General features: G+C 45.5%; 1 protein-coding gene across 1 annotated transcript in view; it reads left to right on the top strand.

The window, feature by feature from the left end:
* The window catches only part of TBK1 (TANK binding kinase 1), an 814,893-nt gene that overhangs the window by 675,869 nt on the left and 112,660 nt on the right, over window positions 1–26,364 (top strand). The window contains exon 17 of the mRNA XM_069629775.1: window positions 6,359–6,460. Within this exon, the coding sequence (XP_069485876.1) occupies window positions 6,359–6,460 (102 nt within the window). The remainder of the gene's footprint in view (window positions 1–6,358; window positions 6,461–26,364) is intronic.

The following is a 26,364-nucleotide window of genomic DNA, read 5'->3' as shown; positions in this document are numbered from 1 at the left end:
GCGGGCCCTTTCAAGGAATGGAACTGAGAGCTGTTGTCACGCACAAGCCTCTTCAGTGACGATGAGTCAGACCACCAGATTACAAAAAGACTGGTGTGGTCGACTTGTCACCGTAGAGACTAGTTGCCAACTTGCCACCAGGAGTGACACAACAGGAGTGGCAGGCTTGTGCATGACAGCTCCTCCCATTTCCATTCCTCACTTTTAAATTAAAAGGAAACCGTTCTGCAACGGTTTCATTTCAATATAAAATTGCAGGAATGGTAAAACCTTTGGTTTTGCTTTACTAAGTAAATGCGCCTTTACTTTGTAAAACAAAATCAAAAGGTTTACCATTCCTACAATTTTATATTGAAATGAAACCGTTCCGGAACTGATTCATTTTAATATAAAATTACAGGAATGGTAAAACATGTTGTTTTGCAAAGGAGCGCCACAGCTGCTCCCAGGCGCACAATCGCTACTGTGCTGCATACCTTTTAATCTGTCCGTCAATCATCGAGGAGAGGGTCACGCTCACGCTGCCAACAATCACAGGGCCTATCCCACCCAAGTCCAGTAAATGTAGGCAGTGGCACTGGCAGACAGCGCATGGTCCTGAAACACAATCTGGGGCCTGGAGCACGAACGTGGACAGCCACACCAAAGTGGAGAGCTAGCCAGGTGCCACTGCCACGCCTTACGCATGGGGGCGGAGCGGAGGGAACAGCCGTGTTTGATTGGCTGTAGTAGCACGGCACGTGCAGCCAAGTGCTGCGGCAGCCAATCATAATAAAGCATGGTCTGTCACTTCTATGTCCTGATTGGATAACCACGCGCATATCATACTAATGATGACGGGAGGGCAGGGCAGGCAAATGGATGTGCAAAGTGATGTGCGCGGTAAATAAAACAATATGCGCGGCATCAGAATCAAAGGTGCGCGGTCGCGCACCTTAGAGGGAACCATTGCTCACGAGTGGGAGTTGGCTCAGGAGATTCTCCTGGAGATCTTCGCCATTTGGGGGACCCATCAAGTGGATCTCTTCGCCTCCAGTGTCAACCGGAAGTGCGAGAGGTTCTGCTCGCGGGAATTTCCTCCAAACAGAGCCTTCGGAGACTCGTTCGTGGTGGAGTGGTCATTCCCACTGCTGTACGCGTTTCCTCCAATCCCCGTCATCCCACAAGCACTGCAGAGGTTACAGAGGTTCGGATCGCGGATGATCCTCATTGCTCCGGCGTGGGCCCGGAGGACGTGGTACCCGGACCTTCTCGACGTGTCCATCTGCCCTCCACGTCGTCTTCCCTACCGAGATGATCTGCTCTCACGGGAGTGGGGTCAGGTTCTCCATCCAAAGGTCAGGTCCCTCAACCTTCACACTTTGTTTCTGAAAGGTTGAGGTATAAGGATTGGGGCCTCCCTGAAGACGTGATGGAGATGTTGCTTTCGGCCAGAAGGCCCGCAACAAAGTCTCTGTACCGTTGCCGTTGGAGAAAGTTCTGCGACTGGTGCAGGGTTAAGAATGTGGATCCTTTTGCATGTGAAATTCCCATGGTTCTGTCTTTTTTGCTTTCTTTGGCTCACAGGGGCCTTCAAGTGGGTACCATTAAAGGTTACCTGGCGGCGCTGTCCATATTTAAGCGCTCGTCTGAAGAGTGTTCCTATTTTAAAATTCCTTTAATTTCTCAGTTTCTGAAAGGGCTCACTACTGTGTTCCCTCCGTCGCCTTTCCAGGTACCCGGTTGGGATTTGAACCTTGTTCTCAAGTTTCTGATGGGTGCTCCGTTTGAGCCTTTGCATACATGCCCTTTGAGACTCTTAAAACTCTTAAAACGGTATTTTTAGTTGCGGTCACTTCCGCTCGCAGAATGAGTGAGTTACAGGCACTTTCAGTTAAGCCACCCTTCACTGTGTTTCATAAGGACAGGGTTGTCCTTAGAGTTCGTCCTTCTTTTCTTCCGAAGGTGGTATTGGAATTTCATTTAGGCCAGAAGGTGGTTCTTCCGGCATTTTATCCTCCTCCACATCCTGGTAAGGAAGAGGAGAGGCTCCATAGGCTTGATCCTAGGAGAGCGTTAAACTTTTATATTTCACGCATGTCCCGAGTCAGAGTGGACGATCAGCTCTTCAATGGTTACGCTGGTAAGCGTTTGGGACAGGCTGTGACGAAATGGACTTTGTCTCGCTGGATTATTTTGGCTATCTATGAGTGTTACCGCTTGGCGGGTAAGCACCCACCGGTCGGCTTACGGGCCCATTCTACCAGGGGTATGGCTGCCTCTACTGCCCTGCAGAGGGGTGTTCCTATTCGAAACATCTGTGATGTAGCCACCTGGGCTTCGGTACATACTTTTGTACGTCACTATTCCCTCGATTCCATCCGGGGGCAGGATCTGGCCTTTGGCAAGGCGGTCCTTTACTCCGCAATTTGATTAGGCATGCTAAATTTCTGTTTTCTAAATTATTTTCCCACCTCCTTGCATTGGTACTGCTTTGGGAGTCTGTCATAGATATGGAATACGTCGGAGGACCGAATCTCCTCGAAGAACAAGTTACTCTCTTACCTGTTAACGTTCTTTCGATGGGATGGTCCGACGACGTATTCCATATCGCTCCCTCCCTACCTTCCCCGCTACAGAATTTCTTATGCGATTGCAGCTTATGTTTCCGCAAGGCTTTGTGTGTCAGACTGGCAGAAGACTGGTGGCAAACGTTCTGGGAAAAAAACTACAACTGAGGCTACGGGCATCGTGCGTCCTACTTATAACATCCAGTGGCGTCGGCCGTTGGAGGAGGTCCTCGAGGGCGGCGTATCGACGTCATTGACGCAGGACGCAGACGCCGAAGATTTTCCGAAGCAGCACAGCTGTGGTGATTACTGTCATAGATATGGAATACGTCGTCGGACCATCCCATCGAAAGAACGTTACCAGGTAAGAGAGTAACTTGTTCTTCTCTACCTGAACGAAACTAAGGAAAGAGTTCAACAAAAAAGTTTCTGTGTCCAAAACCTATGCACTCCCTCACAATTAAGGTGAAACAGTGTCTAGGGATGTTAATAATCAAAGAAATAGTGATCAACACAAAGTTCTGAGCCTTCTTCTTCAGCTCCCCTTCCCAAAGTTCAAGAAAGTTCCACAAAAGTCTCAATTACCTTTCTCATGTTCAAGGTAATACAGTTCCACACAATCCTCAGGGTTCCCTTCCCCAAGTTCCAAGCAACACAGTTCAAAAGTAAAGGATATTTAGGCTTGTTAGGGACATGTATCATTTGAATGCTTCATCCCCTCTCCTAGTAAGACATCCAGCGCTTTTTGCTAGAATTCTGGACCTTTTTCTGAACTCTTGAATGAGTGAAGCCTTTTTCCACTCATTCATTCCTCTGGGCTCTGTCTTTTGGAACTCTAGTCGTTGTATTTTACCTATCCTATGGAGTCTATTTGTCTCCATAGGTCTTAAAGGCATCTGTATTTTAATATTGCAACACACAGCTCCTTATGGGTAGTGTTACTGGGGACCCTTAGGGTCTCCTTTGATATTATTTACTTTATCCTACCATAACTACAGTTCTTAAGGATAGCGAGATACTTAGTGTCTCTCCAAAAATGTCATACTCTGAGAGATTGGCATACAGAACCTTATGTGGAATGATCAAGGGATACCTAGTGTCCCCCTTCTCTTTGCTCCTGTGTCTTTTTAGTAACATAGACAATCTCCTAGTTATGGCTGATGGCAGTGAACGTGTTCTACCAACTATTGTGTAATTTCTGTACTGCAGGCTATGTCCATAGCCTCGGTAGTGCACAATAGGGGCACCCAAGTACCAACTTTGGGCCTCCCTTCTTTTTTTTTCGCCATTAATAGCATGGTTGTCTTTGTTAGCCCTTCTTCTATGAATCTGGGCGGGGGAGGCCACTGTGTGTGTTTTGCCTTTGACGGGAACCCTCGGGTGTCCCCGTCTAGGCTCCAGAGGCCTGGGCAGGTAGGAAGTAGGTGAGGAGTTTCCACCCGGTTTTCCTTTGTCTACCAGAGTGTCTGAATAGAACCAGCAACCACTGGGGGTCTCGCTGTGCTGATTGGACAGCCAAACACCCCTTTCTGTAAATTGCGTAGCGAGATTGCAGAGGAGCATGTGCTGGAACTGTATAAAAGGTGAGGCTCCAGGAGTGAAAATCAAGTCGACCACTGGAAGCTGAAGTAAGTGAAGATGACGACCAGAGACAGCTGCAGACCCTTTTTTAACACTGTGAAGCACCCACTGCTGTCCTGACCCCGTTTTCTGTGCGACACAGGAACTACGAAGAGGACAACTCCTTCACTTTCATTGGTGGGAACAACCAGTCCCAAGACTAACTTTGATTTGAGACATCTCCCGAGGTCCTGTGAGTTTCCAGAGCTGCGGAACCCTGGTACCAGGAGACATGCTGCCCATTTCAAGTGCATCATCAAGGAAAGGCTGAATCCGTCCAAATCTCTGCAGAGCCCTCAAGGACAATCAAGAGATCCGATCCAACTCACCCAGACCTCATCAGAGTGTGGGACTGCAGGAAGTGAAGAAGATTGACCCGGCGAATCGCGCCCTTTGTTGGTGCTGCAGAAAAGGTGCCAAAACTGAAGAGTTACCAGAGAAGTGATGAAAGCCGTGCCAGAGGTCCTCCCTCGACACTGCTGCTGAGATATCCCGTCCATTGTCCTGCCTTCAGTCAACAGACCAAGGAATCCAGAAGTCGAATTCAGAACTGCACCTTCTCGGAGCCTCCACCACAAACGTTTTCTTCTTCAAGGTACTTTGGGGGAAAAGGTATTGCTTGCCTTATTCCAGAGCATTGGAGTGCACTTGGAGGTGTCCAGGGCAAACCCCTCTTACCTCTGACTCAAGCCGCTGCTTATGTCTCTTTAGCGAGTCCTTTAATAGGGTCTTTAACGTTGGTTAAGCCTTCTTGCATGTTATTTCCTAAAGACTAGAAAGTATCCACAGGAACTTTTGACTTCTGCTGCTTTTCAAGACTTTAAGCCGCTCCGAACTGCGTTTTAGCTAGGGTTGCGTTTTGGACTTTAAAAGACTTGCTGTGCTTCTTTGGGACCAGCACACGTCCCAAGGGGAACAAGCATTTTACAAAACATCGCCAGCATGATACAGGCTGCCTCACTCCGGCTTCCTGGGGACGCAGCTCCCTAGCCTAGCTGCAGCCCCTCCTGAACAACGGGCCAGCATCTCGGCATGTCGTTCCCCTCCTGATCCTACAGGATTCTCTTCCTGTAGCTCTATGCTCCTTGGCCCCTCTGGTCCAGTCAACACCCCCAGCTTGCTCTCTGATTCTGGCAGAACCACGCTTTTTATACTGCAGGTGAGACAATTGGAGTCAGGTGTGCACAGTTGGGGAAATGTGCCTGACCTTGCCCGACTTTATTAGTGGGGCAATTCAATGGTGTTAGATGGTAAGCCTCACTTTGTATCCCCATGTTGTTTCTATGTGTAATCCTCATTGCTCCCGATTACCTCTTCCTCGTCCTATTACTTATTGGAAATGGGGAGGGGAGATGGGACAAAACCAGTGAGGGTTCTTGCTGGATGAAGGGTAATAAGGTGGTTGAAATTGGGGACAACGGGAAAACCCAGTTTGATTTTTATATAACCGGGATAATTCCCTTTTCCCAATTTCATCTCTTTACTGGAGATTTGGAATGGTTGGACAGATATGGATAAGACGTCCTTTGCTTTGAGTTGGGGAAGGACCTGTTGATGTTATAGCCAAACAGATTCTGTTCCCTCTGGTTCCAGTACTTCCCCATCCATGTACTTCCCTTCCTTATTCGAGAGATAGACCTGAATATACTAAGGAGTGGAGATGTCTTCCTTACCCCCGGTTATCCTAATTGGATACTTCGTCTCGCCTGAGTGTCTCCCAGATTTATTACCCCGAACTTCCCTACCCAGGTGATCCTCCCTCGCTTGTCCACCCCCAGGGTTGGGGTACAAAAGCGATGGCCCTCCCCTGGCCATGTGAATAGAGGAATCTCGGGCCTACCTGGGAGAATACCCTCAGGTGTCTCACAAATGTATCTAAAAAGAACGTCCTCTCCCCTTTCCCAAAGTTCCCTCCACCCAGGTGATCCTCCCTCGCCTATCCACCCACAGGGTCAGGATCCAAAAGCAGTGGCCTTTCCCTGGCCACCTGAGAGGAGGGTTCCTGGGGAAAAGAAGGGAGGACGCCCTCAGGTTCCTCACACCAAGATTTGGAATCTATGGGTAGTACTGGAGAAAAGAAATGCTGTTGAATTAAAGTGTATTTGTTTTCTCACAGATGAGAGGAATCCCAACTATGTAATCCCAATACCACTGACTTTAACATCTGTTGTATACTTTTCATTTTCCAGACAGAAACTATATTTGCACGCAACAAAAGCCTTGTCTCTGTTCAAGGATGACTGTGTACTGAAATACGAAACCTTTTCAAACCAGGCAGAGGACTGGATGAGGTGAGTTGATGATTTTGTATAAAAGGAAATGGATGCCTTGCTCTGAAAGCTTTGCCTTAACACAATTGCATTGCAGGTTCATTGTCTTCCAATCAATGACAATCTCTTCTTTTTCCTTTTAATCATGGCTGTTGTCATAAATGTCTAGTGTAACACAGTATGATGCACGGTTACCCAGGGATCCTCAGTTTGTTAACATTATATGTGTGCAAATAATCAGCCAACCACACAGACATCAGGACTGGATCAATATTCTTGCATGTGTTTAAAATTGCAAAAGCGGGGAGCCACCAGGGGGCGCTGAGATGTTGTGAAGTATCTCTGTTGGTCTCCTCCTCTGGGCTTGTCTGAAAGGGACTGAGCCCCTCCCTGTCCCCCCAGGAACTGAGACCTAGGCCCCCAGCCGCCCTGTGGCCGCCTGAACTCTCATGGCACCGACTGCAAAAACCCTGACTCTCCTGCGTTCGATGGAACCTGCGATAGGAGCCTCCGAAGAAAGAGGTGGACTTCCCGCATTTTTTCCTCTGCGAGGCAGCCCTGCAGAAGCCGGCTCGCACACTCCAAGGACAGAGAGGCCTCTCCGCCCTGCACACCAGCTACACAGCAGCACCGCCCCCTTCGCTGCGGAACTCTGAGTCAAGCGCTCTCCGTCCAAACTGTGTTTCCAGGGGGGGTGGGGTCTCGTCAACCAGCCTGCCCCGTGAAGGCAAGCGTCCCCACACAGCACGATCCTCCCCGCAATGAGAGACAATAAAGGACTCTCCCAAAATGGGAATAAGGCCAAGACAGAGTGCGGGTGAGCGTAAATGGGAGTTTATCAATCAGAATAGGGCATGCAAAGGACTCTGCAAACTCCGAGAGCGCTCTGTCTGACAATAGCAAAGACAGGCGTATATATTTACAAAAAACGTCATAAGAACCTACACACTATAGGGGGCACAAGTTCATGGGGATTGGGTGGCGATGACTAACTATAGGTGCTGCTGTGATGTGGTTGGCTTTGGCTGGAAGACGTCACTGGGCAGCCTCGTGGGTTGGGCTGGGCCTGGCAGGGTGGCAGAGTTCATCCAGGCGGTGTTGTGGGGCCATCGCGGCCAGTGGCAGAGATGAATGTCTTTTCCTGACTTGTTAGCCCTAAGCCGTGCACACCGCAGTCATTCAAACATTCTAGTATTATCTTCTTTAGTAAACCTTTCAATAGGTTATACAACAGGTTAATGCAACACAGGAGGAATGTACCTTGTGAGGGGTCTGGAGGTAATACGTCAGGACATGGTTACCAGTGTCCTGTTGACCGGGGCCATAGGTCGAGGGGCTAAGCTTCGGGGCCTGGGACGGGCGGTACATGTCTTACTGCCTTGTTAGAAGTTGTAATGTATGTTCCGCTGTGTGTTGTCAAAGTGTTGGGTGTCCTGATTGCACAGGGCCATAAGTCCGAGATGGTCCGGTGGGTTGTGAGGTTTACGAGGGGGCGCGTGTGTTCAGGCAGAGGTTTACTGCTGTGCTGTAAATAATGCAGGTGGCGGGTGGTGGCCTTGGGTGCTACAGAGGGGGTTACAAGTCTTTCAAGCAGCTCCAATCTAGTTGGGGGAGGTAACGCAGCGCGGCGCGGTCTCTGCGCTCATGCCTTAGCAGCCTTCGCAGGGTGGGAGTGGGAATGGCCTTGCACGTATTTCACAAAGGTATTTCCCTCGTGTGTTGCCGATTTAGGTAAAGACATCACAACCATTTGAACACTCTATAATACTTATTCAAAACATTACAAAACATGCATTTAAACTTTGCTGGGTGTGTCTTGATTATACCCAGTCTGAGTACCTTATTCATACATTATGTTTTAACAAGTGTAGTATTTAGTTATATGCATATATATTTGCAGTAAGTGAGGTAGAGTTAGGGTTGGTGGAGAACATAGAAAGTAACCCGTCACTTGTTCGTGACGGTGGTGGCGCATGTGGGGCCTAGACATGCACACATGACATGCGCCTTCCCATGCATTCTTCACATGGGCCCTTTGTATGGTTACATTCGTTTTCTTGTGTCCTCTAGCAGCATTAGTTCAGTTATGGCACGAGCCCATGGGGTGTAAGTTTTCCAGTCATACACGTAACAAACAGATTCCCGGTGCGTGCCGTTATTATTAGTACCCAACTGCAATGGTATATGCTCACCATCGCTTATATCATGGGGGCATGATCTCTTGTAATTATACATCTTACAGGCTTTTGTAATATAAGGGATTTTATGAGAGAAAAGCATCCTTTGCAAACAGTCTCAACATTAATATACAAAGATTGTCTGGCATATAACGACCATTTTACTGTTCTTTTCATTTGCCTAGGCCTGCTGGCCGGGTCATGCTGGGAGCGATGATACACTGCGGGAGGTGAACTGTTACAATGTTAGTGTATTACACCAGCTCATGTCCGTCTTGTTCGTGGGAACGTGCTCGCAGCGGATCTGCCAGGGTGCTGCGGCAACAAGGATGACTGAAACCCTCCAAGGGTGGGGGCCGCGCTACAGTGCGCTGAGCTCACACCATCTTTACCAGACAAAATGGTTTCTAGGCCTAGCTAAATTTTAATACGTGTGGGCAATTAATACGTGCGGGCAATGTCTCCAGTGGGTGAACCCTCCACCACCTGGGCCCGGGTGGCATGAGGGGACGCCCAAAGGACCCATAGTCCTCACCTGGGGAGAAAGCGTAGGCGAGGGGGGTCTTCTTGGACCAGTCCTCCCCTACACCCGCTGCCAGTTTTGGGAGGCCCTGAGCCTTAAAACAGCCAGCCAACAACTCTGATGGGGTAAGCGGTCGAGGAGGGCCTACCCGTGGAGGGGAAGCAGAACCTGAGTGCCCGCTCCAGCTGCCCCCAGACGGACCCTGCATTTCCCCCTAGGAGGAGGGCGAAGGAACCACGGCCCTGGTGGGGCAGAAGACGCCTCACCATCCAGCAAAGTTAAGTGCCTGCGGCGGGGAGCCGAGGGGAGGCGGGCGCACGCGATACCTCACTTTGTTGACTCTGCTGAGAGGAGCCCTGAGCTCCAACCTTGAGAACACCCACTGAGGCCTTGCATCACCTCCCCCGTCCTGGACTGTGTTCCGGTCCCGTTGCGCCCCTCTCCCTTTCAAGTGGGCCGTTAATCTAAGAATACACACGACGAAGCCCCGCTGTTTAGGCTCGCACTACAACTTCCCAGTTAAGTGTTACCTGCGAACTGGAGCTCATGACCTGTGCCCCCCCCGTTATGCACACAAGGTCCTCACAAAACCAAACCCGCTTAGGCCTTCCCCAGGAGGCCCCTCAAACAACTCCTCAAATAGCCACTGCCCCAGCTGCCTTTCAACTGTTGAGCCTCCGAGGAAGCTTGTCATTGCAAGCCGTGCTGTGACCACCCAGCTCCTGGTCACTTCACTGTATGGAGTACCGTAATCTGTCCACAGTGATGGATAACCTCTAGTGACCTTCACCCCATTGCTCTGGGCCTTGCACCCCTGCCACCACCTCCACGCTTCCTTCCAGTGCCAATGACCTGGTGTGGATCTGGCCAGACAGAGGGCCTCGCCGCCCCAGGGTGATTGAGAGTGGTGCAAGAGCGAACCCGGACCCTCCGATGTAATCTGACATGGATGCTCCGCTCCACCTGTGCACTTCCGAGCAGGGTGACAGAGGTTCCATGGGCTATTTCCACCTCTGGGGAAGGGGTGAGGGCTCCACCAATATCTGCAACAGACGTCTCTGCCTAAGGCCCCATCTGTGGCCTAATCATACCCCTTGGCACCCCCATCTGGCTGGCACTGAGGTATGGTCTCTCATAAAGGCCTTCCATTCTTCACCTCTGCATATCCTGGAGCTCTCGAGTTTTCCACCTCGGACGCATCACATAAGCTACCGGGAATAGGCCCACCTCTGTTAGCATCTCCATGGACTGGGCCCAATTTCTCAGAAAAGTTCTGGGGGTAGAGGGGGTATCAAACAACTTATCAGTACAGGGTTTGAAAGCTAGCCCATAATTGTACCCTTTAAATTTATTGGGGTACCCCCTGATCACGCTCACACCAGAGTAGATGCACTCCTCTAAGGAATTAAGGCCATGAGTCTATCTTGCAAGGATAACGAACATTCATCTGTACAAAGATGAGGATTGGTGGGAATGGCAGAGTACTCTGCCATTCTTCCGACCAACGTTCTTGTCTTCCATGGCTGGCTCCTGCAGACTGATGGCAAGCGGATGCCTTTATATACTGTTCAACTTGGTCACTAGATACCGGCAGAGCTCATCCAAAACTGTTCTTCTTGCCTTTCAAGGGATTCTGCAGTCTCTTCCTTTCTACATCATCAGCAATTTCTGGCAGCCATGCTACTTAAAATATTAATACCTTACATACACACACTGCAGCCCTGCAGATTTTTTACAACCCTTGAGGCCTAGCCCACAGGAAAAATGAAACATTTTTATAACTAATTTCCATTCATACTCTACTCATCTTACTCATATTTGTATGTGGTCCTACAATCTCTTTAAACCTGATTTCATAATTCTGTATGTCGTGCATTGAATCTGTAGACTCCTATTCTTAGTCTGCATGGGCTTTTGATAGACAGGAACAGCTGCTCAATCGCTTTGTGTGCTCTGAGAGAGCTAGCCTCGGTGATGCAATGCCTGTAGTCTATTCTTAGCACAGGCTGCATTCACCATGCTTTGAGATATTAAAACTACACAGAATAACATTTACATATGTTTTAAACTAATGGTTATTTGCACCTTATTTTAAATACTATATATCTTTATTTAGTGACCTCAACCCCCCACCCCGGTCTCTTGTAGTGCTTAGGACAGTTAACACAGTTAACAGAAGTCTTGCATAGTTCTAAAGCGTTTGGGAATGAAAAAAATACATAATTACAACCCCAGAAATAATTAGTTTGAGTTTGCTGTTTATTGTATGGCAAGGTGTTTTAGATCCCCCAATTGATACCATCATCTTTGCACTATTAGGGATTATATGAACACATCATCATAGACCCAATTGGCACATGCAGAAGATAACCAAGAAGAACACAATCACAGACACCAGTAGTTTTACTGCTGCCCCCAGCCATGACAAGACTCGATCAAAGGCAAGCAATAGCCAATCTGTATTCTGAACTCCACCTTCTTTCATCATTTGAACACCTAGATTGTGCACTGCCTTGATGACGTGGCATAGTGACCCATTGTCGTTATCCTCCGGGGGTAGAAAAGTGCAGCAGATGCTTGTAGCCCAGGAGCCAAAAAGATTAAAATTGAAAGTCTCTGCTGAGCTAAAAAGTCAATACTTGGCAGATATTCGTATCAGCAGTGCGGAACAGTCTTTTGAGGCAGTTTGAGCTCTTCTTTCTTCCCTGCCGTTGAAATCGTCCTTTTTCTGGCCGCATACCAAATTCTTGTGACCTGCAAGCTGCTTTCTGCTTCTTTACCTGCTAGAGTGGCTGTTGGCACCTCAACAGGCATTTCTTCTCCCTTCAGGTGTTCATCCAGGATTACTAGTAGCACTGAGTGCAGCGTGGCCAGTGAACACTTGCCCCTCCAAGATACAAGGTGCAAGTAGGCTTGTTGGCCACAAACCCAGTATTAATCCATCATCACTGCTGTACATTACATCATGTCAGGGATCACAAGAGTGTGGTTGCACTGTGTGTTTGTGTCACCAGGATCTGTTCCTTCATTGAGCCTATGGCTCTATGTACTTGGAACTGGCTTCTTCATTGTTGCAATCCTTGTCAGCCTTGTGATGTATTGGGACCATATTTGTGCACACGTGGTCTCTATTTGGGATATAGCTTCTCCACTGTACTCGATCAGCCCACCTGCCAGGCACATCACTGTGGTGCCCTGCCATTTGTCATTGTCATTTGAGTAACATCCCAAGGAAAAAATGGTCCTTGTAGACACTGGCGGATTTTTGTGTTGGCATTGCATAACGCTGGATCTAGATCAATGCTCCTGACTGCACGCTGTGTGCCTGGAATTTGTCCTTTATCCCCTATAGTGCATGATGTACCAAGCATTGTGCCTGTGTAATTGGGACTGCTTGTGGAACTAAAACCTTAGGAGCCCCTGATGTGTGCGGGATAAGTGCACACACGTAACCGCTTTCATTGATAATATTCCTTCCTGTAATGCGCATATCAGAGTACCAGCTATTCAATTGTTTCTACATTCTGGATGTCAGAAATAGTATCAAAGCCCAACCCCTTATATAAATCAAACGTCATTCATACTTCTCGTTTCATTCGTCTAAGAAAACTTGTAGGGGTGGCCGGCAAAAAGTGAGATATATTTTTGATTCATAGATATATTTTCATAGATATATTTATACTAGCATTATTTTCCAACTGTCCACCCCCCCTTTATTTGACCACCCCATATAACAGACATACCTTCATCCACCCCAACAACCATGACCAGTGTCATGCAAAACAACATAGTACTTTATAAATACATAGTTCCTAGAACAAATGACTTTTGTTTTAATCTTGTCCCTACATAACCGAGAAGTCGGTCAGCCATCTTTGCTTATTCCTGGAGAGGAGAAAAAAAGGTTATTTAGAGAGAGAAGGAAAGAGAGAAAGGAAGTAAGAAAGGGAGAGAGAAGGAAGGAGAGGGAGAGAGAGAAAAAGAGACCCTTTTTCCACCATGGCCAACCGGGTTATAGACATTCAACAAATAAAATTGGAAAAAAGATAATAAATTTGACAAAAGATAAAAACGAAAAAAACCATGAAATGAAAAAAGAAACAAAAAATCAGGCGTGTGCCAGTGCACACCACCCTGGCACGAATCCTCAGAAATGGCTCTTCTTTGGCTATGCCCTTATTAAACTTTGCCTTGTCTCAGGTGCTCTTCGGACATCTGAGAGATGCACCCAATTTCTAACTCCTTCATGCGGACGGCAAGAGGAGTACAGAACACCACCTCATATGACCCTTTAAACCTGGGGCTGATCAATTCCCCAGATAATAATGGTCCAGTTGTAATATGGGCAATGCTGTGTATGGAACCATGGTCTCGCTTTCTACAGGGGTGGTCATTATTTCTCTCCCCTTTACTGCACGCCACTACCGCCCCTGTGTGATTCCGTCCCGTCCCCATGTCAATTATTTATGACCCATCAACATATAAGTCTCCTTCCTTCAGTGCATGAGCCGTTCATCAGAGTGGGAAAATAAATAAAACTCCTGTATATAATCCGGAGTTGCTAAAACAGGGGCTGTGCAAATAGCTTAAGTCCTCAAATCGTCTAGTCCTCTTGTCAGTCCATTCAAACGTACTCTGTCCTTCCCTGAGACTCTGTAACAGTGGCCTTGTGTAGACTGTGTAGTCTAGAATCCATGCCCTACATTAATTACATAAGCCCAAAAAGCTACTACATTTCATTCACAGTACTGGGTGTAGGGGCAGTGCATCCTGCCGTCGCCCTATCTGATAAATTTGTTTCCCCATTTCAAAAAATAAGTTGTCCCAAGTATAGTCCTTCCTGTTGGCAGTATGGTACCTTCTTTGTATCTGCCTTATACCCTTTAGAGCCAGCAGCTGCAATAATGCAACATAATCCCTCCTGCACTGATGTTCATTTTCACTACATACCAACCGATCATCCACATACTGGATGATTTGTGCTAAGCACCTTACTTCAATTAAATCTGTACAGGGGTCACATCTCTCAGTAACCCCTCATTATGTGGATTAACAGTCCATAATTATGCTGTCACATATTGTATGTCCTCCTCAAAAAAATAAAAACAACTGGGTCACCACTGCCATCAGGGGGCCCTGTACCTCCCTATACTGCACCATGATACCACAGGGATGAAGATTCCAAAAATAATCTTCCCATTTTGCTCACTGTCCTCAAATAATTATGTATTCGCCATTTCCTTTAATTGTACTGTCGGGTCTTTACATAATATTGTGCGCCACTCTCACCCGTCCTGTTCCAATCAGGACTACTTTTTCTGACACTACTAGTCCATGTAAATCTAATGACAATATTGTCCCTGCCACCATCTCGGGTGGCACCATGGGTCGCAAAATAAAATCTGTAGGCACTCACCAACACTTTTTTTGCAATTTGAGGCACTGTTTTTACTAATACCATACAAATAAATATATCTAGGACCACTGGACCACTGGAACCCCATGAACTACTGACTCCCCCCTTGCTATTGCATTGACTATTACCATTGCTTAAGCTACACACATCCCTGGAGTTGAACACACTACCCTTTGATCTGTGAATGATACAGTTCTATTTATTTTACTGAGCAGATACCTACCCAACAAGTTCACAGGGAAACTCTCTGAATATAACAAGGGGGCTCGTACTACCTCCCCTCCCACTTTAATATCCAGCTCCTCAGTGTATGGAACTGTAGAAATAGCCCCAGGGAATCCCTGCATGTAAAGAGTTTTCCCTGATAATGGAAAGTTCCCCTCCATGATGCATGATTTAGTTGCACCTGAATCTACCATAAATATATATTTCCTGTTTCCTGTTTCCTCGTCCACCAAGGGCTCCTCTTCAGGGTGTGTGATTATCAATAGAATTGGACATGCGAGTGCTTTCTGTGGGCTATCCTAATCAGAATATGTATTTGTCCCAGGAAAAGAAAAAGGGCCGCCCCGTCATTGCAACTCCTTGGAATGGGGCGCCTGTTCCCCCTGCCATCCTGTTAAACTGTGTTCCCTCACCCTGCTATAGTTGTTGCCCTTGCCCGTTAGCCCCATAAGGGAACTGGTTTTGCCCCCCTCACCTAATTGCTGTTGTCTCTTTCCTTGAGGCCCTTGGAACCCCTGCCCTGGAGGTGATGGCCCCAAATTCAATCTCATCCCAGGCCTGTTCCTGCACTCCCTTGCGAAATGCCCCCATTTCCTGCAACACCAGCACTGTGATGTTCCCAATCCTCCTCCACGGGGCCCTATCCTCCCAAAGCCTACTGCTCTTGTTCTTTGAAATCCTCCTTTTCCCCTTGGTGCGCCTTCATACTGCCACTGTGGGTTGGGGCACTGTCCCCCACACACCCCATTGACCGTGTTCTCCTTCATCCCATAGTGCCGCTGTTGTGGCATTCCCAATTTGTTGTGTCTCCTGTCCTTTCCCCCTGAGCCGGTGCCGTCACTAGTGCTTGGACGACAACCTTATTTAGTTTCTTTTCCACTAGTTTTGCCTCGTCCATTTGCCGCTTTTGGGCTGTCTCCCTGTCCCGCTCCTTGATTCTCTTACAATTGTGGACTATTATACTTTGCAGCTTTGCCCACTCTTTGGCTTCAATTCCCACAATTTTATCTAGGGCCTTCTGGACCTCTTTTGTTAGTCCCCTCTTTACAACAAAATTGGCAAAATGGTACCGTCTCAACTCTCCACATTTCCTGTAACTTAAGAATAAACCTAACTGGGTCCTCATCACCCATTGTGCACTGCATTAGAGAATGTAAATCAGGGGTATTTGGGTACATCCTTCGTAGGGCAGCCCACACCCTTACCTCATCAAAGGCTGCTCCATCATGTTCATTATCTGCAAGACTTACCCCAGCCCTTGCCCATATGTCCCCAGCCTGGTCCCCAACTATGGTGACCAGAAGACTCTTAAAATCTCCTACTGCTAAGGCCACCCCTGCTGTTTGTTTTTCAAATTCATCGATCCATTTACTAGCTCCAGCTGGGGGAGAGCTTTAATCAAATTATTTTTGTCCATTTGAGGCCATGGCACATGCTGCGTTATCCCTACTTCTTTATGTATAAGAGGCATCTACATATCCATTTTGTTTTCTACCCTTTTAGTATTCTTCTGATCCTGAACTACCATGATTAAATCTGGTCTATTTCTTGGTCTGTCCCTCCTCACTGTCTCTTGTGGCAGGGACGGTTTTCTCGCTACATCCTCTCCTTGATCTCCTTCTTGCCCTGCCTCTTCATTATTTCTACTACCTTGATCTTCCCCTCCATCTTCCCTTGCTTTTTCTACTTCGTCTCAGGACCGTCCATACGCTCTGCCCATCATCTTTCTCAACACAAACATTTCTTATTCCCCCAGGGTAAAACCTAAACGAAACATCTCCTGACTTCCAATCCCCTATTTTCTGTACCAGTACCCTTATTTCTGGTGATACTTCGTCAGGTTCTTGTAACCTGACCAACCTTTCCTGCAATGCTCTTAACTCGTCTATGCCTACTTGTGGACCCTCTGGGTACACCAATGCTACGGACATATTAGAGCTTGAGGATAGGTTATATGGAGGTGCAAAAGCTCTTGAGTCCCCCCCTAGTTGCTAATCCTGATAATCCTGTTGACACTCTTTCTACCGTTAGAGGCTTATAGACTGGGTTTTTATACCCTACTGCAGGTTTAGGCGTTACGGGGTATATCCCCTTACATTGGATCTCTTATTCAACTTCCTGATCTTCCACATCCTCAACTAATTGACAGAGATCTAGAATCTCTTCTCTTTTTTGGGACTTGTTCACTTCATATTTTGCTGCTACAAAGATGGACATTTTTTCTACCATGTTTCTGTTATGGGAGCCCTGCTCTGGCCAGGAGCAGGACGCCCCCCCCTTTGTTTGATTCTACTATCAATTGTTTATTTATTCTGTCACAACACAGTGGCATAACCCTATGCATGTTTTTTATTGGAATTTCTTCCTCCATAATGTTTTACACAAAAATACAGATCAACCCACATTTTTCCCTACCCTCTTTTACACTTTCTCCACTTAGATTTCACACATACACACACACACCGCGACTCATCCACATTCCTTCCTGTTTGAACACAAAAGACAGCAATAGAAAATATACAAAAAATAATTGACTAAAATCCAGGCCCATTCCTTATGCCGAGCCACTACTTTTGTAATACCACTTATTACTTTTATCGTCATAAGAAAAATAATGTGTGGTACTACCTTCTCAACCTGTTATGGCTGAGGATCCCTTATCTCCCAGTCCTTTTAAGCTGGGGATCCTTTTCATCTCAGTCTTTTATATGCTAAGGTTCCCTTTCCATTATAAAAAGTAGAAAAACAGAAATACGTGACAATTTCAATACATAGCCCTTTCTCTTATCCAATCTACTCCTCAACACAACACCTGAAAACCAATCTATCTATCCATTCCTTATCACCAAAAGTCCTATTTCATACTACATCACCAAAAGTCCTATGCCATAATACATCACCAGGTCCTATTCCATTGACCTCGTATATCATTCACATCACCAAATATGTTGTTCACATCACCATACCATTCACATCATCACATCACCACATCATACATGCATGTTCCCTTTTTGTTATCACTTGCAAGAGTATACTCACGTGGGGTTGTTCACTTGCCTTTCCTTCGTTCCAAAGTCTCATGCTGGGCTGTCTTTCTGGAGCCACGCCCTCCTTCTGTGAGCAGAGACGATTTCTTTTCAAATGGTTTCTACTAAAACCGCTCAGGATACATGTTTTTTTTTTATTTAGGGGACCGGTCACTATAGTTGGATGTGGCTGACTTGGCCTGGGGCTTCACAAAGTACAGGGTTGAAACTGAGAACACATCAAGGTCACCACTGAAAGGTAGCCCATACTTGTAACCCTTAAATATATTGGGGTATCCCCTGAGCATGCTCACACCAGAGGAAATGCACTCCTCTAGGGAATTAAGGCCATGAGTCTATCTTGCAAGGATAACAAACTTTAATCTGTACAAAGATGAGGATTGGGTGGAATGGCAGAGGACTCTGCTATTCTTCCGACCAGCATTTCTTCATCAACAGCAATTTATGGCAGCCATGCTACTTAACATATTAATACCTTACATAGACACACACTGCAGCCCTGCAGATTTTTACAACCCTTGAGGCCTAGCCCCCAGGAAAAACTAAACAATTTTATAACTAATTTTCATTCTTACTTAACTCATCTTACTCATATTTTTATGTGGTCCTACAATCTCTTTTAAACCTGATTTCATAATTGTGTATGTCGTGCATTGAATCTGTACACTCCTATTCTTAGTCTGCATTGGCTTTTGATGGACAGGAACAGCTGCTCAGTCCCTTCGTGTGCTCTGAGAGAGCTAGCCTTGGTGACGCAATGCCTGTAGTCTATTTTTAGCACAGGCTGCATTCACTGTGCTTTGAGATTTTAAAATTACACAGAATAACATTTACATGCGTTTTCAACCAATGGTTATTTGCACCTTATATTTGAAATACTACCTATCTTTATTTTGTGACCCTCCTCCCCCCTGGACTCCGGTAGTGCTTAGAAAACAGTTAACTGAAGTCTTGCCTAATTCTAAAGCGCTTGGGAAGTTTGGGAATGAAGAAAAGCACTAGGCTCCTTCCCAACAGGTTGATAGTGGCAAGGAGGGATCAATGGGTTGCGGGGGAGATACTTACGGCGTGTGCATGGATGCAGGGTATGGATTGCTGCAAGTCAACCGAGGCACTTATATACAGACAAAGAGGAGCCCTTGGGAAATTTCAGAAGAAATGGGAGGAGGGTGGATGAAGGGAGAAAGATGTCCTGCTCCTTATGAGAAATCTGGGGAAATTCTCCCAAGTAGATCCCAAGAGTCCCTTTTTCAGGTGGCCTGAGAAGGGCTGGTGCTCTCCGATCCCACCCTGGTGGTGGACGAGCGAGGGAGGATCACCTGGGTAGGGGAGTCCGGGGTTATGCTTGGGGGGGGAATTCCCCAGGTGAGACGCAGTGTTATACCGAGGAAGAAGGTGAGGAGGACAAAGTCCCTGAAGTTTTTGTAGGCTGTTCCAAATCTACCTCCCTTCTGCCCACTGAATCTCCCTTACCCGAATCGAACAGCCCCTTCGCATCTGGTAAGCTGATTAGGAACTCAAACCCCATAAATTGGGTATCAGGTAATAATATCCCCAACAAAAATATCGCCGTACATATAGTCGTCGGGAACGGCCATAGGCGATATTTTTGGTGGGGATAATTTACGGGGGGTAAATGGATGGGGGGGTTGCGGGGGTGTCCCCCGCTCCCTTTTAAAATATATGGGGGTTGCAGGGGTGTCCCCCGCAGGTTCCATGGGGTAATATCGCCGCAAAAATATGGCGAAATTTTTGTATAGCGATATTTTTGCGGCGATATTATCACATGGAACCCTAGTGCACTGCTGACATCTGTTACACCGCACCTCAGCTGCAGTTCCCGGTCTTATGATTGCTTTCACAGAGGCTTTGCGGGTTTGGGTCGAAAAGGACAAGGGCACTTCCCTCCTTGTTGTCTTTTTTGGTCTTGCCAACTTTCTTCTCTGCTTGAACTGCCATCACGGAATAGCTCCTCTTGTGCATTTGTCTTTGCTCAAAGTGTGCTCTCGTGCTCCGCCTTTTATCCCTGTGGGCCTTCAGGTACGAGGAGTTATTGTCAATTGCCTGACCCTTGTGTTGGGGCATGTCAGGGAAACAGCTATGATGTTAGTCCGTTGTCCTTCACAGGGTAAGAAAGTGTTTGTCGGAAAAGGGGGAGAGGGGTACAGTTTCTAAGTATCCTACTGGGTAGAATGGGGAAAAGGATTCATAAGGAAGGGGGTTGATCAATTCAGAAAGGTGAGCTTTGTAGAGTTTGTGAAATGAGGGGGGATTGTGGGAACGGTAGTGTTTTGTCAAAGTAGACTGGAAATTCGGTAAATAACCAGAGGGACATGGAGAAGAATGACTAGGAGTACCCGGGTAGATAACAGGAGGTTAGGGATTCTGGAAGATGCAATTTACGGTTCCATGTGATAATATCGCCGCAAAAATATCGCCATACAAAGATTTCGCCGAGGCAGGGAGATGCGCTTTCTACCCTGGTACCGACCTTGACTCCAGATACAAACGACAAGACATTCAACACAGCAGGTGAGTCGGAGGGGGAACCAAAAACAAACCGTATGGTGTTGAGCGAAGGTTGCAAACTGCAACATGCTATTAACTTTTAAAGCCCAGGGCAAGGCCAGCTGTCGAGTGACCCGGTGCCCCGTGGGCGTCCATTCGAAGGACTCTGGCGCGTGTCCCCTTTTTTTTTTAAATGAACATAATAGAACCAAGAGGCCATAGGTAAGGCCAGCATAGAGTTAAGGTTGTCATACAAATCCCATGTACAATCGAAAGTCCTTACCCCATTACCAACGTTTTGACATTGTGAAACGGGTGTTAGCGTCCGGCTGAGGGAAACGCTGTGTGAACAGTGAATGTGTGAAGCCTGACTGGGGGCGAAGGGGAAGCCTGACTGGGGGCGAAGGGGAAGCCTGAATGGGGGCTGTGGGGAAGCCTGACTGGGGGGCTGCAAAAAGTTAAGTGAAGTGAATCCCACAAGGTGTCGCAACCAAATCAACTTCTTTATAAACAGGCAAGTGTGACTCCCACTGATGAATGACCGCGAATGAAAGCAAAAGTAACACCCCATAAACATTGTGTCGACAAGAGTGAACCGGGCTGAGGGATGTCCACAATGAACCATTGTTTAAAAAGACATTGAGACTCTTGAATGTTTCAAGTTGCTGATCTCTTGAACCAAAGGCTGTAGTGAACCCGACTGAGAGAGGACAATGTTGCAAAAAGATCAGAGCCTGGTTGAGGGGGATTCAAGGGTGAAGAGAAATCACCTGACTGGAAGATTACTGACATTTACTTTTGTTTTTTATAGTACATCAGGCCCTCTGAGGCAAGAGACTTGGTGTAAAAGAGACTTAGCCACAGAAGGCCCTGATATTTTGGAAACACACTGTAAGCTTGTGCTGGAGAAGCCCAGGAGTGTGCTGTGCTAGAGTCCCGCCTTGTCCCGTGCTAAAAACATGGGGAAGGGAGACCCAGTTAAGCCATCCTGGATTATTTTGTGAACACTTCTTTCTTTTCTGGTGAACATTATCCCACACTATTTTGTAACATAGCAGTAAGGATTGGCAATATTTTTCTTTTTTTAGTACAGGCCCTTTTTATTTGACAAGACGCCACTAGGACTGCCTTATTATGTGATGGTCTTCACTTGCTCCCATTTTAGATTTAGATTAGGCTTTTTTTCTCACCCATTTATACAGTTTAATAAACACCCTTGAACTGTCAACACTTGGGGCTGTCTTTACTGTTGCTACCATGAGTTCCTTATATCCTATAGACGGTTTGGCGAGAAGGGGAAAGGGAAGCGGTGTTGGACAATATGGTAATCAATGGGACAGCGACTCTTAGGAATGCAATGAATATATGCTCTGTTGTTTGGCTCAGTTTTATGTTTTTTATGGGCTGTTCTGATGATATTTTTTGCCCGACCCTGTGGTGGGCGCTGTGTAATCCTCTACCCCGGCAGTAGGAGAGGGTGCCACCCACAAGAAAAGACCAGACTCCCCAGTGGAATCTGTAGCAGAGCAGCCAGGCATGAATGCTGACGGGGGGGGGGGGGGGGGGAGGGGAGGGGAGGGGAGAGGGTACCATCGGTCCCAGGAGACACCACAAAAGGATGTGCCACACTGAAAAAAGAGACACTTTATTTCTAAGGTCAAACATAAAATATTTATGATGGGAAAAATATGTATGCTGGCTACACAGTACACCTAGTAGTGCAGAGTGTAAGTAAAAACAGTAAGTGGCCAGTTAAGGCCTAACTCACCCTAAAATGTAAGCCAGTAGCTGGTGAAGATGTTAGAACATATAGGTTTCCGGATATTAGTTAAAGAGTAGATCCCCTAGATAATATTACACTCAGAAATTACTATCTTGTTAAGCCTACAAGGGTACCACACAGTAGTTTACTACTACATTCTAAATTAAGTATTGTACATATTAGATATGCATATGCAGAGTTGTAGCATTTCAATGTGGTGAACAGGGGAGTAGAATGTCCAACACAGCCAAGAAGGCTAACAAAAGTCCAGGATAGACATTCTAGGAAGACGGTCCATAGAAGGGCGCATTACACACCAAGGAGGGAAGCAGTAGAAATGCAGAGTGATGCAATGTGTAACCTATACTGGAGTGTAGTACAAATATTTAAAAATCCCTAATAAATCTGGGAAGGTCACTATAAATCTGGGGTTTGGTGAAGAACTCTAGGGACCCTGGGTGGCCCTAGCAGAATTCCACAGCCCAGGTAGTTCCCTTCTAGTGTCTCTTGCAGTAATTGAAAGTTGATGAAGGTGCACCTTATCTCTGCAGACTGGCCTGTGGATATGCTGAAAAGCCACATACGCCCCAGTGCCTTCCCACAGGACCCAGAAGAAAGCAGTCGACTGTTAGGAATGTTTTCTCTTGAAGCAACTTTCCCTCCGTATTCTATGGAACCCCCAAACCATTTGATTTTGTTTTTACACCTTGTCCTGACTTTTTCCAGTGAAGTGAAGCCTTCAGCTTCACTCCACAGCACTTTTGCCCATTGTATGGGGAAACAGACTAGTCCTTCAGACTGTCAGTACTTGGAAACTATTTTCCGTTTTGTCTTTTTACATGTTATCCGTTTGGGTAACTTTTTCATAATGCATAATGTATCTTTCAATGCAGTGCAATGGGGATACTTTTCTATCACCCTAGACCTACACTGAAAGGACTTTTGGTTACTTTTAAATGTGCCTAAAGACAGGCTGGTGGCAGCAGCTACATTTTGACCCGTTTTGCCATATTTTTAGTTGGCCTTCTCACCTTTACCACGGTTGGCTTGTAACTGTGGCTAGTATCCTAAGGTGCCGTGCCACGAGATTGTTCACTTGTTCTTTGACCATTTTTTCTTTGGCCTTCTTCCTTCCTTGCAGGTCAGGAAATTCCTTTTATGGTCATGCATTTGCCTGTGAAATTGCAATACTTACCGGTGCCCCTATCTCCTCCATTATAAAGTTTGTGAAGAACTTTGATTTGTTTTACAATACTTTGCTTTGGCAACACTTGTTGCAAAAGCCCACCAAAATATGCAAAAATTACTTTACACACCAATAAATTAATTTGAAAGTCTTCTGGACTTATTTTCGCATCCACTGGAACATTTCTCTAACTTTGTCCCAGCTTACAAAAGTACTTGTGAACTTTTGGGCACAAGGCCCCATTCAACTTAGGGTTGGACTTTTCAAATGAGGGTTCCTATTCCTATGGACTATTGGCGTAATTGTTAACTACATAGCTTCCTTGAACTGTACACTTTGCTCTAACTGTGACTGTATACATGTTTTATATTTTTAGCATTGTGTGAGAACATTACCTGTTTGATTCATTTTCCTAGTGTGTTTTGGGGCCTATGATAAATATCGTATTTGTATACTTAATAAGTGTAATCATTGTGTGCTCACTGTCTGGACTCATTGTGGACCCCTGACTCCACTCGCCTCTCCTGGGACTTAGACTTGACCACTCTCCATGCTATCTTAATTGGTTTGGATAAAATCCCAGTTACCCCTGTTCACTATAACTAGGGTGGCCTTCTAAACTCTGTCCCCCAGGCATTCATCTTAAAATCGATTTCACCGGACAAATGCAAAAAAAAAAAAAAGTCCAGTGGAGGCTTCAAGACCCAGCAGCCCAAAGTTGCAGAAAGACGCAGCAGGATTCAGCCCAATATGTTAACCAATGAGGCAGAAGGGAACCCGCTGAACTCTACGACCATGGGGTGTCCTGAGGGTGGGTATTATGTGTACCCGCCAGCCCAAAGTCCAGAGGTAAGCGCATTTTCCTGAAAACACTGTTCCAGGCAAGCAGACCAACCTAGTAAATAGAGATGGTGAAATGAAGAATGCAAGGTCTTTTATGTCAAGCTGAAAATCACTCCAATAATCTCTGCACGTTACCCATTGAGAAATCATCAAGGGTCCGCAGCTTGTAAGGCCACAAATGATCTGAGTGGTTTTTGACTTGACATTCAGAACCTTTTGCGTCCTACGGTGAGACTTTTTTCTTGTATCAATTCAATGTATAATGTTGATTTGGGATTTGTCTCATGACGATGAGCTGCAGTACTTTCTTTTTTTAAAGTTGAATCATTTTTATTGGTATATTTATGCACAAAACAGCATAATAAGAAATTGATAAATTAAGTACACAAGTATTTCATGTAACTTATCATAGTGAAGAGAGCATTTTCTGATACATAGCATAGTGTCCAAGAACAAAAGCTTGTTATTAATCAAACAATAGTAAGGAGTATGTAATATGCATTGATGAACTAAGAATTACAGGGGGAGGACGACAAGACAAACTGGAGACAAATAATAAAAAAATAGGGGGGAATCATAAATACAAAAAAGAAAGAAATATATTATGCTAAATAAGCATTACATTCAGTTTACTGTTAAACTTAGGAAGAGTCCTGGTTGACGTGGCATACATTTTTTTTTCAATTCTATGAAACAAACAAATAGAATTCCACCATAAATTATAAGATCATTTGTGTGCATTTTTGCAGTTAGTATCAATAAGATGAAAGGCTCACAGACAAAGTTAAAGAAATCTGATGAGGATATAGATACCATGTACAGATAACTAAAACACCAATCATTAAATTGCACAATGATAAAGGTTCATGGAAAGTAAACTTCTTTCGTAAGCAAATCCAGATTTCCTCCCAAAAAGCAAAAACATATTTGCAACTAAAAATAGAATAAAGCCGGTGGGGAAGGAATGACAAGACCAGCAAATATTGAGTTGTTTTGGAGATTTTTGCAACTCCGGAAAGGGTAAGGCATGCTCTATGTAGAATAAAGCAGTTTGATTGTGTCAAGTTCGCTGCAGTTGATGTGGCGAAACAATGTTTCCAATTGATATCCCAAGTGTCAGGTGAAATATGCAAATCCCAGTCTAATTCGCAGATATTTTGAGGGAATATCACAGCAATAGAAAGGGATTCCTTTAGTGATTAATGTAGTAAGGGTTAGAAAAGTTTTGTTATCGGTACCATTAAGATTAAATTGAATACAAAATTGGAGAATCAGTATAGGTAGGTTATTCCGGCAAAGTACCATTTTTGCAAAACATCTTGTTTAGGTCTGAGCAGGAATAATTTATTAAACTATAAAAAGGGATTAGAGGCATTTTGGGTGTTCTATCTTAACCCAGGAAGGTACATTAATCAAGTGAGGTTGATTAGATTGAAATAACCCAGGAAGGTACATTAATCAAGTGAGGTTGATTAGATTGAAATAAAGTAATCTATCTGTAAAAAGGATTTTTGATATTTAGAAAAATCAGGAAATCGAACCCCACAATCAGTTATTTGCATTGTTATTAAGATTAAGAGTGATCTAGGAGTGGGTGGGGGGCAGAGGCTTCATTGTTCCAAAGAAAGTTGGACAATAATTTCTCTTTTTTTTTTTTTGAAGAATGTCGCTGGCAATGATAATAGAATCATGGATAAATAATAAAGAATAATGGGCCCTAGGTTTATTTTAATAGAATCTAAATGACAAAATATCTTTGGCAATAAGGATACCAATGTATGTAATAGATGAAGGGCACCATTTCATACCGTAAAGAGTAGTATCAGCCATGATGCAAGAGCTGGTTAAGGAAAGAATTTTCAATTTGTCATAATTGAATTTATAGCCAGAGACATTAGAAAATTGCTTGATTGTTGTCATTAACACAGGAATGGAATTTGCAGAATTTGTTAAAAAGAGAAGTATGCCATCGGCATAGGCAGAGAATTTAATCGGGATGCCGAAATTACCACTTATGTTGTCATTTGTGGAGATGCTTTGGAGGAGGGGTTCTAGGGCTCAAATGAACAGAAAGGGAAATAAAGGACAGCCTTGTCTGCTACCACGAGAGATGGGGAAATGAATCGGAAAGAGTATTATTAACAAGAAGTCTAGTGGAAGGAGTGGAGTATAAAAAGCTAAATTTATTTAGAAAATGTGGGACTGGAACCATGCCATAAGAAAGATTAAAAATTAAAG

Source organism: Ambystoma mexicanum, chromosome 12 (assembly GCF_040938575.1).
Source record: "Ambystoma mexicanum isolate Mex_15411 chromosome 12, UKY_AmexF1_1, whole genome shotgun sequence".
Classification (NCBI taxonomy): Eukaryota; Metazoa; Chordata; class Amphibia; order Caudata; family Ambystomatidae; genus Ambystoma; species Ambystoma mexicanum.
This window is presented reverse-complemented; position numbering and strand designations above follow the sequence as displayed.